This window comes from Rutidosis leptorrhynchoides, chromosome 4 (assembly GCF_046630445.1).
Source record: "Rutidosis leptorrhynchoides isolate AG116_Rl617_1_P2 chromosome 4, CSIRO_AGI_Rlap_v1, whole genome shotgun sequence".
Classification (NCBI taxonomy): Eukaryota; Viridiplantae; Streptophyta; class Magnoliopsida; order Asterales; family Asteraceae; genus Rutidosis; species Rutidosis leptorrhynchoides.
Window position 1 is genome coordinate 24,298,236 of NC_092336.1, and position 13,849 is coordinate 24,312,084.

A 13,849-nucleotide genomic window follows, 5' to 3' on the forward strand; every position below is an offset into this window, starting at 1 on the left:
TAGTCACATCAAAATCTTAATAAATCATTACATGTTTTTTTTTTTGAAAATATGATGATATCATAATCATATTTTTAAGATATATGTAATGATTTTATTAACATGTCGACGTGACAATAGAAATGACTTTCAATTTCTTTCTTGTCAACTTGTTTGATTAATTTGAATTTTGAACTTATAATATAGATGACAATTTTCTCTTTTTGGTGAAAAATACATATACGTTATATAAATAAAATGATCAGATGGGAAGGTTGAGTTACAAAGAACATGAATCGTGTGTTCGGTTTGAAACAACATTACGTTATCTTGAACGATACATACAATGACAATTTACCACAAACCACCATAACTAACAATAAACAATCGTAATATAACAAGTGCATCTAAAAAACCCCAATCGATCAACTAGCTTCCGATCTTAAAAACAACCTAAAACATACCGAGTCCCGCAACACGAAAAAAGACTCTAGTGAACCTCTAGCTACAAAAGAAAATATCAACTCAGTCGAAGAAGCTACCTGAAACACCCGTCGTGAAGCCCAAGAATACCATCATCGAGACCACAACCAACAAACCGAAAAGAACTATAGATAACCAAATACCCTGATTGAGTCCGTCAACATAATAGACCAACTATAAGCACCAGTTAGACAAATCCAACTTACCAACGGTCGAAAAACTACCAAGAGATCTCTCAGATAGCCAAGCCCTATCAACTAAGTATGCAACAACATCAGAACTCCCTGAAAAGAATCGACGTCGAGAAGGGTTGAATGAGCGAAGCTGTAACCGAATAATTCGAATTAGAAAGTGGAAAATAGAATAACCAAATCGACATAAGGCACCAGTAAATGCGGTCGGAACTTCGACATCTGCCCCTATTCTAGCAAGAAAAGCCGAGAAGATAACAAAAGTTATTTCTAGTAGTCACATCAGGGAATAACTAAAATAACGAAAAGGAAAAAAATAAATAGTTATTTCTAGTAGTCACATCAGAATCTTAATAAATCATTACATATTTTTTGAAAATATGAAATAAACATTATCATATTCTCAAGAAATATGTAATGATTATATTAAGATATCGATGTGACTATCGAATGACTATTTTTTTTTCTCTTTCCAGTTTTTTTAAGTCAATTTGAATTTTGAAGTCATAATAGAGAGGATAATGTTTTTCTTTATAACGAAAAAAACATATATCCTTTATAAATAAAATAATTAGATGACGAGGTCGGGTTACAAAGAACACGAATCATGCGATCTGTTTGAAACATCATTTGTGTTCTACTGAACGATAAACACAATGACAATTGACCACGAACCACCATAACTGAACAATAAAACAAACATTAGATTACCAGTGTATCCGAAAAAACTCAATCAACCAACATCGATCAACTAGATTCTAATCTTTAAAACAACCCAAGACATATCGAGTTACGCAACGCAAAAAACGACTCTACTACTGAGCCTCTGGCTACATAAGAAAATCTCAACTCAGTTAACGAACTACCCAAAACACCTGCCGGGAAGCCCAATAACACCATCCTCGGGACCACAACCGACAAATCGAAAAGAACTATAGATAACCGAATACCCTAGCAAATTTCGCTAACAATATGGACCATCTATTAGCATCAATCAGACGAATCCAACCTAATGACGGTCGAGAAACTACCAAGAGACCTTCACAGAGAACCTGGCCATATAAACTAAATGGGCAAAAACGTCAGAACTCCCCGAAAAAAATCGACGGCGAGAAGGGTTGAACGAGCTAAACTGTAACTGAATAATTCGAACCGGAAAGCAAATATAACATAGCTAATCAAATCGAAATTGGGCTCCAGTAAAATCCAGTTGAAACTACAACATAAGCCCTATTCTAGCAGAAAGCCGAGAAGATATAAGAAGTGAAAAATGTGACGATTAGGAAGAAACTAAAATATAGAAAAGAAAAAAAAATAGTCATTTCTACTAGTCAATTCGAAATCTTAATGAATCATTACATATTTTTTGGAAATATGAAGAAAATCTTTATCATATTTTCAAGAAATATGTAATTATTTTATTACGATATCGACGTGACTATAGAAATGACAATTTAACTTTTTCCCTTTCCAAGTTTTTTGTATTTATTTCAATTTTAAATTGATAATAGAGATGTCAATGTTTTTCTTTTTGGCAAAAATTACATAAATTGCTTATAATAAAATGATCAGATGAGAAGGTTTTAATTACAATGAACACGGATCGTGCAATATGTTTGAAACATTATGCGTCTATTGAGTGACACATACAACAACAATTTACCACAAACCCCCATAACTGAACAATAAACAACATTAGATAACTAGTGCATTCAAAACACCCAATCAACCAACATGTACGTTTAAGAAGAAACTAAAATAAAAAAGATAGGGAAATTTTAAATTGTCATTTCTCGTAGTCACATCAAAATCTTACTAAAATCATTACATATTTCTTGAAAATATGATGAAAAATCATTACATGTATTTTGAAATTATTAAGATTTATCAAAATTTCAAGAAATATATAATTATTGTATTGATATTTTGACCTGACTATTAGAAATGACTAATTAAAATTCTTCTCTTCCCAATTTCTTGGATTAGCTATTTGAATTTTAAATTTGATAATAGAGAGACATTTTTATTTATTGGCGAAAAATACATACATATATTATATATAAATAAAATGATTAGATGATCATGTTAAGTTACAAAGAACACATATATCATTGCGTTCTATTAAACATCCATAATTATTCGTTTATTTATTTCGTCAATATCTACCTATATTGAATAGACTGGGTTGATACACCTTAAATCCGACGGTGAATCTCATGTTGTCTTGAGATACATCAACTGAAAATTGTTAGGAGTTATCAGTCGATAATTAGAAGGATTGTCAAAAGCTTCTTTGGATGTAGTTTATAAATTTCTAACCTCCAAACATTTTTGCTATAAACTAAAAAGCTGGATTATTGGGCTACTGATGAATCCTGTAATGGGCTACTAGTTAGTATGAATTATTGAGATGCATGTTACTATGATACTATCGTGTCACCAGTTACAAGCCCAAACATTATAAAACTGTAGCAGCACAAAAGACTAGTGAAGTATGAGCTTAAAAAATGTCTAAGCTGAATGTATATTGCAATTTTTCTATTAAGATTACACATTTACACAAATTTCTACAATCCAAATTGTTACTAGTACAACATAACATCTGCATATCTTTACTATTACCCTGTCATGCTACGCTTCGCGCGATATCAAGTACCAAATGAACGCAACATAAACAGTATTCACAAACGAAACCAAAAAACCAACCATAAATCCCTTAACTTTTGATATGAAAACCTCCATTAAAACACACCCATTAACTGTGATTACCAGGCCAGCCACAAGCCACGAAATCATCTACAAAACCGACAACCAAATAATCAAAAGATTGAAACTTTATCAACTGTAATTAAAACTTTAAACCGAACTGACCATAATTGTATAGATACCTTCATTGTAGGTTTGATCTTAAACGGACCCATTAAACGCTCACTTGATACCAGCTTAAGAAGTGGGATTAGAGCAAAAGGAATCTGCAAACCTTGAAGCACATTTAGCCATTGATTTAAAACATCTAACGAATCTTCCGATCTGTTAAACCAAACTGCTATGATAATAGTTGGCACAATGGCGCAACTTCGTGTAATTAACGTTCTTAACCATTTTCTCATTGGAAGGTCTAAAAACCCGCCCATTATAAACTGACCCGCGTAAGTACCTGTCAAAGTACTACTTTGACCCGCTGCCAGTAACCCGATTCCCCAAATGTAAAGAATAGGAAAAAGCCCGTCACCGTATCGTTCTTCTAAAAAATGACCTGCGTTTAATAGGCCAATATTATCGGCCTCTTTTGTGTTGTAGAATCCTTTGGCAAAAATTGTAGTAACAAACAGATTGATCGTGAAAGTTACAAAAACGGCAATGGATGATTCTATCGTGTAGTAGTACAACGCCTCTTGAACTTGACCTTTCTTTTTTACGTCAACTTTTCTTGATTGTACAACTGCTGAATATAAGAAGATATTGTGGGGAGTCATTATACCACCCAGTAAACCAACTGCTTTCTGTATTGTTTTTGAGCCAACTTTTGGTATCAAAAGACCTGCAAACGGTATTGTGTTAGATGATATTTTTGAACATCGGCTGCAAACGAATCGAACTGTTCAAGAACATTTAAGAGTTATAACATAAATTTTGTTTATTTTTTAGGGTGGATCCAAGTGTGATTGTGTTTTCAGTATTTACCATATATTCTACTTTGATTATGTGAAGATTAAGCTTTTGAAGATGTATCATGAGTTGAGTTGATCTGTTTGCAGCCTTATTAATCTTTAACAATGATTAAACAAAATAAGGACATATGGTGGAACCTAATAGTAGTTCTTTTCCATTAGGATTGGTATCAGCAAACATCCATGCAAATGAAAGTGCCATTATTGAAATAAAACCAGCAAAAACAGCTTCCAATTTCCTCACTCCATAGTTCTCAAGAAACAAGAATATGAAACTAGTAAAACAAATTCAGTTAAGTATTTCAAATCTTATAGCGTGTTTGATTGTTTCTTAATTGAATGGTTCACCACAGCCATTCAGCATTCAGTTTGTTTGTTAGTGACATCTGAATAACAAATGATATTAAACCGTTCAACAATCTTTGTTGAATCACTATTCAACACATTCATTTTCTTTAATATCCTTAAATTATATCCTGATCACTTATCAAACAATTATATTCTTTTAATTTTCCATTTAAAAGTTTAGTACATTAATTTACATCATTCATAAAGTTCATTCAGAATTTGAGGTGATTCTTGTAGGGTTTATGGGTGATCAATATTTAACACATTCGATTAAATTAAGGAAACTATTTTACAGGCAGAACGAGTAACTATACCAATCGAAAGCCGTAATCAAAACGCCACACCAGAGGGGCACACCTCCATTGCTTAAAATCTTGATAGCAATTGCACTTCCAATCACCTCCTGAATATCGGCCGCAATGAGCGCTATTTCTGCCATAAACCATAGAAACAAAATCGCCCAATACGGGTATTCATCTCTACAGATTTCCGCCATGTGGCGCCCAGTCACCACACCAATCCTACATGACAAGAGCTGGATCAAAAGCCCCATTGCAGTGGACCACAACAACAACCATAATAACGAGTACCCTGAAACCGCACCAGCTTGTAGATCGCCTTCAAGGTTACCAGGATCAAGAAACGCTACGCTCATTAAAAAACCGGGGCCCGTGAATTTCCATAGTTTCTTCAAAGAAAATGGTGGTAAAGGTGGTAATGTGGTGTCATCTGGTAACATAACATGATGAATATTATCATCATGGGGAATTTTGATATCAGGAGGTTGATAAGAAATTTGATCAAGTTCTTCGTCAGATGATGATAATAGACGGTCGATTTCTTGATCAAGAGATGTGGTATCTATGAGATTATCATCATCAACATTCCGTTTTAATGGTAATGGGTCAAGATCCATTGAAGTAACATTCGAGATTTAAGTTTGTTGATTATTGTAATGGATTTTCCCCTTTTTTTTTTTGCTTGAATCTGATAAAGATTTAAACTTTTTTATGTGCATGACTAGATTAAGATTTGATTTAACAAAAGTGTTTCATGTTATTGACATCTAAAGTAATTAATATGAAGTATGGCTTTGATAATTCAATAATTAGTAACTGCCTTTTCGTTAATTTTTGACCTGCAAAACATATGTATTATAGGTCTTTTAATATATCTAAATAAATCTTAATATATATATATATATATATATATATATATATATATATATATATATATATATATATATATATATATATATATATATATATATAATCCATTATTAAATCTTAATTACAATTTTAATTTCCATCACATACATGGATTCGATTATTTCTATGAATCGAATTAATGTGAAAGGGTAGATTGATCTTTGTCGCACCGCATTAGAGTAGGATGGGTGAAGTGGAGGGCAGCGACCGGAGTCTTATGCGACAAGAAGATCCCCTTAAGCTGAAAGGGAAATTCTTCAAGGTGGCAATTAGACCTGCCATGCTATACGGATCAGAGTGTTGGCCATTGACGAAGGCGCAAGAGAGAAGGATGGAGATGGCAGAGATGAGGATGCTTAGGTGGACATGCGGTAAAACCATGTTGGATATGATTCCAAATAGTGTTTTTAGGGAGAACATGAAAGTTAGAAGCATCATCGACAAGCTAAGAGAAGAACGACATCGATGGTTTGGGCATGTGAGGAGGCGACCTCTTACTGCACCTGTTAGGAGAGTCGAGGCACTTACGGTTGACGGTGTAAGGAGAAGGGGTAGACCTACACGTAGGTGGGAGGACAGAATTAAGCTCGACTTGAAGGAGCTTTTATTGACCGAGGACATGACTTCTGATAGGAATGCGTGGAGGACTATAATTAGAATAGACGAGTAGGTTTTGGTACGTAGGTGCGTATGTGGGTTTGTATGTTTGTGGGTTTATGGGTATGGGTGATTGTGTGTATGTGTCCCCTTTTAGAGTGATCTACGTATGATTGTTTATGTATAGTATGTATCTCCATGTTTTGTGTATTTTCGCGCTTTGAATTTTACCAGGACCCCCTCTTGGTATCGGGTTTGTTTGTTTGTGCATGTATGTTGTATGTATGGGTGTTTGTGTTTGTATGTACGTACGCATGTTTTGGGTTTTAGGTATGGATGCATGATTGTCTATGTATGTATGTTTTTGGGCATGCTTGTGTGCGTTTGTTTGTATGTGTGCATATATGGTTGCATATTTGTATCTTTGTGGACGTATGTTCGTATGTTTTTTTTTATTTATGTATGTATGCGTATGTAGGTATGCTAGTTTGTATGTATGTATGTATGTATGTATGTATGTATGTATGTATGTATGTATGTATGTATGTGGTGTATGTATGTATGTATGTATGTATGTATGTATGTGTGTGTGTGTGTGTATGTACCATGTATATTCCTTTTTTTATATGTGCTGTGTATGTTTCGGTCCAGATGTAGGTTTGTATGTATGTATATATGGATTGTTGTGGGATGTATGTAAGTATGTAGATATGCATGTTTAGGTGTGTTTATCATTTATGGTTATTGTTCTTTTAGTATAGCTTTTCCCTGTATGCCTTAAGCACCCCAAGGCGGCCTAAGGTACGTTTTATATATATATATATATATATATATATATATATATATACACATTTTTATTTTTCTTTTTTATGGCTCTATTAAGTGGGGCAATAGCTAGTGTCGACTTGTTGGCGCCTAACTGCTGCTTAGAGCCTAAATTGAACTCCAGGCATGTTCTAAAACCCATGAAAATTTGATTTTACCATTTTCATGGTGTCGTTATTTATTTTATTCTTTGTTTTATTTTTTATTATTATTTTTTATTTATTTGTTTTTATTTTTATATATTTATTATTTTATTTTTATCTATTTATTTATTTATTTTAAAATTTTAAATTTCCTCTACTTTTTGGCCAGAGGTCCGCTTAGAAGCAATCTCTCTATCCGTCGAATCGAGAGAGGGATGACTCTCTCTACTCTTGTGAGTGTTTCACTCGGGGTGGAGAAACGATTTCTCTTTATTCAAGGATAGAGGAAGGATTGTCTATGTCACACCTCCCCCATACCTCATTCATATGGGATTGGGTTTTGTTGTTGTTGTTGTTGTTGGTAGATTGATCTTTGTCAACCATTCAACCAAGTGTTTGGATTGATTTTTACTTATTTATTAGATATTAGATTTATAAGTTCTTGTGTTTTTAATTAATGGTTTACAGTTTCCTCTAAATTTACGCCTTTCATCATGCATGCATATATACGCCCATACATTATTATTGTGCATTTTATATCAATTCTTATAAGTGATAAAAAAAATTAAAAAAAAATATAAATAAAGAATAAATGTCTACAAGGCATCATTTTTTAATCCTTGTTCTTATATCCCTAACCACATTAAGATTAACTCCCCAAATCAATGCTGCAAGGTTTCCTAAAGTTTTGTCGGAAGAGATCAAAACAGGTCACCGAGTTTTTGGTTCAAATGCAAGGGTGGTAGCAGAAGAAAAGGATATTAAGAACCCTGACACACAGCCCCAGTCGATTCCAAGTAAAACACAAACCGAAAATGTTCATGAGGACATAACAGCTAACCCAAAACCAAGGGTAATGGGACATGGTCGTTATTACAGGATTTGGAGGGCCCAACCACAAGGTGCAAAGGAGGAAGATAATATGTACGGTAGAGAGGTTATCTTTTCAAAGGAACCGGAAAATGAAGGTCAGAAAGGCATTGACCCCTAGATAAATTGGAACATATGTTTAGACGAATTATTAGATACATAATAACAGTGATCATTATGTACGCAATTATTAGGGTGGCAATTTGGGTTGCTTCGGGTTAATTCGTTCGAGTCATGGGGTTGACGGATCAGATTTAGTCAATCTATACCTGACCTGATTTTCTAAACAGGTCAAGATCTAGCACCCTATATATAGCATAACATTAGCAATTACATGTACCCCTAACTCAAAACCTGCAAACGCAGGGTTTTAGATAGTTGCACCATATATATAGCATAACATTCAAAAGCCCACGAATAAAAAGGTACAATGATCTAACACCCTATATCGAACCTAGGAGTTTTTGTACAATGCAAGCAACAACTCATGCAAAAAGATTGTCTAAATGCAAATTGGCTCTCTATTTTCTGATCTATAGAGTTCACTCAAAGCAACTCGGCCAATATCCAAAAAAGCTCGGAAAAAGTGTTACACAAATTTCACTATAAGGCTAAACCAGGAAGATGGTAAGCAATCTCCATAATTCATGAGATATAATATAAATATCACATATGCAGCGGTACATGTAATTGCTAATGACCAAATAAAAATACGTTGACCTCAGTTATAAAGAAACCGAGCAAAAGGTAACCATTGATCACCATCACTAGGGCAGAACCCCACAGATAGGGGTACATTGGTCATATTGGAACAAGTTTGAAAGTTACATGGATATGTTGATGACTTATCGATAAAATGTAGAGAGGTACGATGCTATTATATGGCTCTCCTTATCATAGTTCTTAAGTTCTACCTAATCAGGATCAGGATAAGATGGTATACAACAATAGATATTTATATATAAGCCAAAAGACATAAGAGTTAAACAAACAACATACCTCTAAAGTAGGTCCAATTTTGATGACTCCCTTGACTTCCTCTTAAGCCACCAGTGTTAGAAGAAGAATAAGTGCAAACGGGATCTGAATAGACTGAAGAACGTTAAACATTCATTCAACACATCCAACTAAGATTCCGATTTGTTAAAACAAGTGCTACAATCATAATTGGCACGATTGCACAACTTCTAGTTATCAACGTCGTTAAACCATTTTTCCAAACGAAGGCTAAGAAACAACTCCCATTATAAACTGACCCGTATAAGTACCCGTAATAGTACTACTTTGACCAGCTGCTAATAAACGCTACCCCATAAAACAAAACTGGCATTGATCCTCCACCGTACTCAAAAATGTCTTAACCAGAACAGATATAAGCAGTATGTACATGTGCGTTTAATGACCGTAATCAAAAGTCATAGACATTCACCAGTCAAAAGTGTAGTTTAATGACCAATTATCTTAACTACTTTATATTATTAATTCTTAACTTCATTTTATAACGAATCATATTCAAACTATGTCTGTTGTTTATTGCATAATTGACATGTTTATAGCTATACTTCAATCTCAAGACTTACCCTGGTATGCATATTATCCCTCATAACGATACAACCAGCAACAGATAATTGAAACCGAACCGATTAAACACCTTTGACGATCACTTCATGCCAAAATTTAGTGATCATCAGACAAACTTATATAAATTGCTAGTACTCGTATTTAGTTACTTTCTTCAGGTATTACTGTTGACATCTGCAGCATGAAATTGGTGAGCAAATACACAAAAATAACAACTTTTAATCACTTAACAAAACCAAAATCAATTTATTAAGAACTTTCAGCAGCAAAAACTTGCAAGTGATTACAGAATTTGTACATATCTAAGCATTTAGTCAGAACTTTTCTTCATCACAAGAAACTTCTTCCAACAAATCCATAAACCCTTTACCTCTACTATCATCATTATTATTACTAGTCTCTTGATTCACAGATGCTTTCAAATGAAACCCGTGACCGGTTGCCGCCTCGAATCTCGTCCACAGTTCTTTCTTTAGTGTGTTCTCACCAGCACGCTTGCCTTTTAAAATTGTTGTATCAAGATCCTTACAAATTGGAGTACTTTCAATAACTGCACATACATAAACAGAAGATTCAACTATAACTCATACTGTAGTAGAGCGTTAGAAATTAAAATCGAAATTTAAACCTGGCTCCTTAAATTTGGTACTTCCTTTAATGGAGTGCACATGGGGTAATAATATAAAATATAAAGTAGAATTAGATTACAAGTATTACTTGGAGAACAGTTATTGATAGTAGCATTAGATTACAAGTAGGACATTACCCGTTTGGTAAGTTTCTAACTATCATACTCATTATTTAAGAATTAAAATTAGTATTATTAGCTTCATAGTAACTATTTTAACCCATAAAAAAATCAATATAAGCTCTCTATGGTGGTAGTGGATTAAGCAGACTGACTTAATCTGCCAAACACTTCCACATAATTTTGTGTGTTCATTTTCTGTTCAATCAAGTTTGTTTCGTTTGTTATTTATTTGTTGTCCCCAACATTGAAGATAATCTCGTTTGTGCATATTATGTGTACTAATGTGGGTCGAGAGTGGTTGCTAGTAGGTGGTAACGTGTGAATGATAAATTTTCTACCAAGCAGTTGCTAGTAGGTGGCATTATGGGTAAGAGAATACAGACTACAAGAGAAACCCGCGCGGTCTTGTATTAGGAATCAAAGTTATATTGATTTTTAATAAATGTCTAGTTTTACTTCCCGACCACTCATCCAAGGCTATCTACCTACCTCGATGTTTCATTATATACTGCTCGAAACAAACCAAACTTGAGTTTCACTCATAAGGCCAGAATCCATCCGAATATAAAACAATGAACAGACTCTGCTCGTTTATAACCACACGTAACTCCCACAGGTAACCCAAAGTGTTTAAAAATGGTTAAAATATTCTAAACAACTTCGTAGAAACTGGATTATCAATGTAACAATATAGTATTTTTGAATATTTATAAAGAAAGAAATGAACAGCCACCTTACGATTTGGCACATAACCCAACCCACTAATGTTGATACATTTTAGAAGAGATAATTGTTACCTTCGTTGCATGAAACAGCACTTGTAAAACCACCTGCCTTGGGCACGTTTGTTCGAACATCTTTAATTTTATCATCATTAGGCTCCAGTAGAACACATGTCTTCGGTGGTGAAATTGGCATACACCAATTCGGCGATGCTTCTGCCATTTTTCTAACATTTCCCAGTTTATTACCAGATCTAATACCAAAAAGCTCAGGGTATTTTAATGTCAAATGCCTAGAATGCATAGTTGAGTTCTTCGGGGCATTAGTCTTATTCCAGCATTCAGAAGCAGGTTCCATGATTATACAAGACTTCGGTGGGGACATCTTTATGTAAGGCGTTGAAACAACTATGGTATCATTCACCGATATCAACTTTTCTGGCGAAGAAAATACACTGTCAACTGGCCCGGCACTAACATCAGTGGTTATCTGTTTTAAAACTGATTTGGATTTGGATGGTTTGTTTAGTTTAGAAGTGAACGGTGTAGGTCTAGGAATCGGTGTTAGCATAAAAAGGTTTCGACCACCTTCTGCAGCACAGTCCGCACGCCAAGACACGAGAGGTGAAGGTGACACCAAAAAGTCAAACTTGTCTATATACGGACTGTCAAGACCTTTGCTTGTTTCCCTGTTTATAGGAGCTATCTTCGTACTTGTTATACTTGTTTCCAATGACTTTTTAGACCTTACTGCTTGAGTCATAAAAACTTTCTGGAATCTTGGAATCCATGGCTGTATTTTTATATCAATGCAAAATGTTAGAATAACACGGGACATAAAAATATTAAATATAACATATTCTGGCATCAGCTAAATCAACCTTTAATGATGTTTGCATTTCTTTCAACACATCAGTAAAAGACTCAATCTCCTTCGTGTTCTTCACTTTTTGTTCCACTGCTTGTACAACAAGTTCATCGATCTGCATATCAGAAACTGACACATATTAGAGGATAAATAACAAATATATACAATTAATGTCGTTCCATTAAACTAAAAAAATTGCAAAATATTTAGAAAGTGCTAAGTAGAAAGGATGCATCATACTTCCAGTTTCTTGTATTATTTCACTGTCTATAACTTTTTTATTCTTTTATTAAGTTTTGTTTAGGGCATGACACATATCAGATACCACTTTTAAATCTTAAGTTAGCCATATAAAATCAGATAAAAAATTCACCAATCCTAAAACCAAAAGCACAAATTCCTTCAAAGCAACAAAAATAAATGTCCAAAATACAAAAAATAATAAAAGAAAGAAATTGTGATCATTCACCCTCAATTGTTGCTGTGATTTAACAAATTGTAATTTATATAAAATCTTAGTTATAATACATACAGTCATTTTGCAGATATTTCCCCTCTAATTTCTTATTTAATTCAAATTATTGTTTACATGTAATCCAAAATTATCATTAATTAAATCAATTACCCTGCATTTCGTTTTTGATAGGTTTAATGACGTGTGTACAGTGTACGCATAATTGAATTAAACACCATGAACTATATGGCTAACTAGATGGAATCACAATATTTGCCCTAATTTATAACGCAAGCGTATAAAACCCTAAAAAATCGGTTAAAGGTCAAAATCATCATATTTATAACAATCAACGCATACTTACCTGATGAATAAGAGTCGAGAGATTGGAGTGAGCAAGAAGAAGGCGATCGAACGAGTCGCTGCAACCGTCACCACCGCCGCAAGTGGTTACCGATTGCTGTTGTTGTTGTTGTTGTTGTTGTTGTTGAGTATTTAAGAATTTAGATTTCATAGTTGATGTAGTTAAAGAAGTTTTATTTGATACGTCTCTAAGAGGTTTTCTTCTTGGTTTGGATTTCGATTTCATGTCGGTGACGGTCTTCGGCATTTCTTATCACCGGTGGAGATGACGACGACTGTCTAACGGTAACTTTTGCGTGCGAGGTTTCAAATAGGATTTGGTATTTTATTTGTCTGGAAATTGAACACATTAATACATTATATAGTCGATTTTAATTTTGACCAGAGTGAAAAAGAATTTACGTCGATTTTATTGAATTATTATTTAAACTATTTATTTATTATTTATATTTATTATTTATTACTCCGTATTTATTTACAGAAAATTCTAATGCCAATTAAGAAGTAATTTAAAAAAAAAAAAATGCGGTAAATTTTATTAGTTAAAGTTATTTTTTCCTAAGAATTGAGTGGTTATTTAAATTGTACACTCATAATATTTCTAGATGTAATAAATTTTTAATAACAACTCTAAAAGTTATCATTATAGAAAAACTTTATTTATTTACTATAGAAATAAAAAAATAAAATATTATTTGGTATTTTTTTTAACAACGAACATGAACAATTTTGTCCATAATCGGACAAGAACTTGGAACCTCAATATTGATAAAGACCTCGAAGTCTAACTCCTAA

At 33.6% G+C, this 13,849-nt stretch overlaps 2 protein-coding genes across 2 annotated transcripts; both read right to left on the bottom strand.

The window, feature by feature from the left end:
* Positions 1-3,233: 3,233 nt before the first annotated feature.
* LOC139840499 (metal transporter Nramp3.2-like) lies at positions 3,234-5,588 on the bottom strand. The gene is made up of 4 exons (XM_071830765.1): positions 4,987-5,588; positions 4,463-4,599; positions 3,542-4,194; positions 3,234-3,449 (listed from the first exon to the last, which is right to left on the bottom strand). Exons 1-4 carry the CDS (start codon positions 5,586-5,588, stop codon positions 3,285-3,287), a joined length of 1,557 nt encoding a protein of 518 aa, XP_071686866.1. The 3' UTR covers positions 3,234-3,284.
* A 4,593-nt stretch (positions 5,589-10,181) lies between these two features.
* LOC139840500 (uncharacterized) lies at positions 10,182-13,301 on the bottom strand. Its single transcript, XM_071830766.1, has 4 exons — positions 13,056-13,301; positions 12,251-12,352; positions 11,445-12,162; positions 10,182-10,446 (listed from the first exon to the last, which is right to left on the bottom strand). The coding sequence occupies exons 1-4, from the start codon at positions 13,299-13,301 to the stop codon at positions 10,211-10,213; spliced, it is 1,302 nt and encodes a 433-aa protein (XP_071686867.1). The 3' UTR covers positions 10,182-10,210.
* Positions 13,302-13,849: the final 548 nt, after the last annotated feature.

Bases quoted from the DNA above. Each gene is read 5' to 3' on its own strand.
- LOC139840499 (XM_071830765.1), bottom strand. From the start codon at position 5,588: ATGGATCTTGACCCATTACCATTAAAACGGAATGTTGATGATGATAAT. The intron at 4,600-4,986 runs GTATAGTTACTC...TTGTTTTACTAG, and splicing joins TTGATTACGGCTTTCGATTG to TTTCATATTCTTGTTTCTTG. The intron at 3,450-3,541 runs GTATCTATACAA...TCGGTTTTGTAG, and splicing joins AGATCAAACCTACAATGAAG to ATGATTTCGTGGCTTGTGGC.
- LOC139840500 (XM_071830766.1), bottom strand. From the start codon at position 13,301: ATGCCGAAGACCGTCACCGACATGAAATCGAAATCCAAACCAAGAAGA. The intron at 12,163-12,250 runs GTTGATTTAGCT...ATAAAAATACAG, and splicing joins AAATGCAAACATCATTAAAG to CCATGGATTCCAAGATTCCA. The intron at 10,447-11,444 runs GTAACAATTATC...ATGTATGTGCAG, and splicing joins TGCTGTTTCATGCAACGAAG to TTATTGAAAGTACTCCAATT.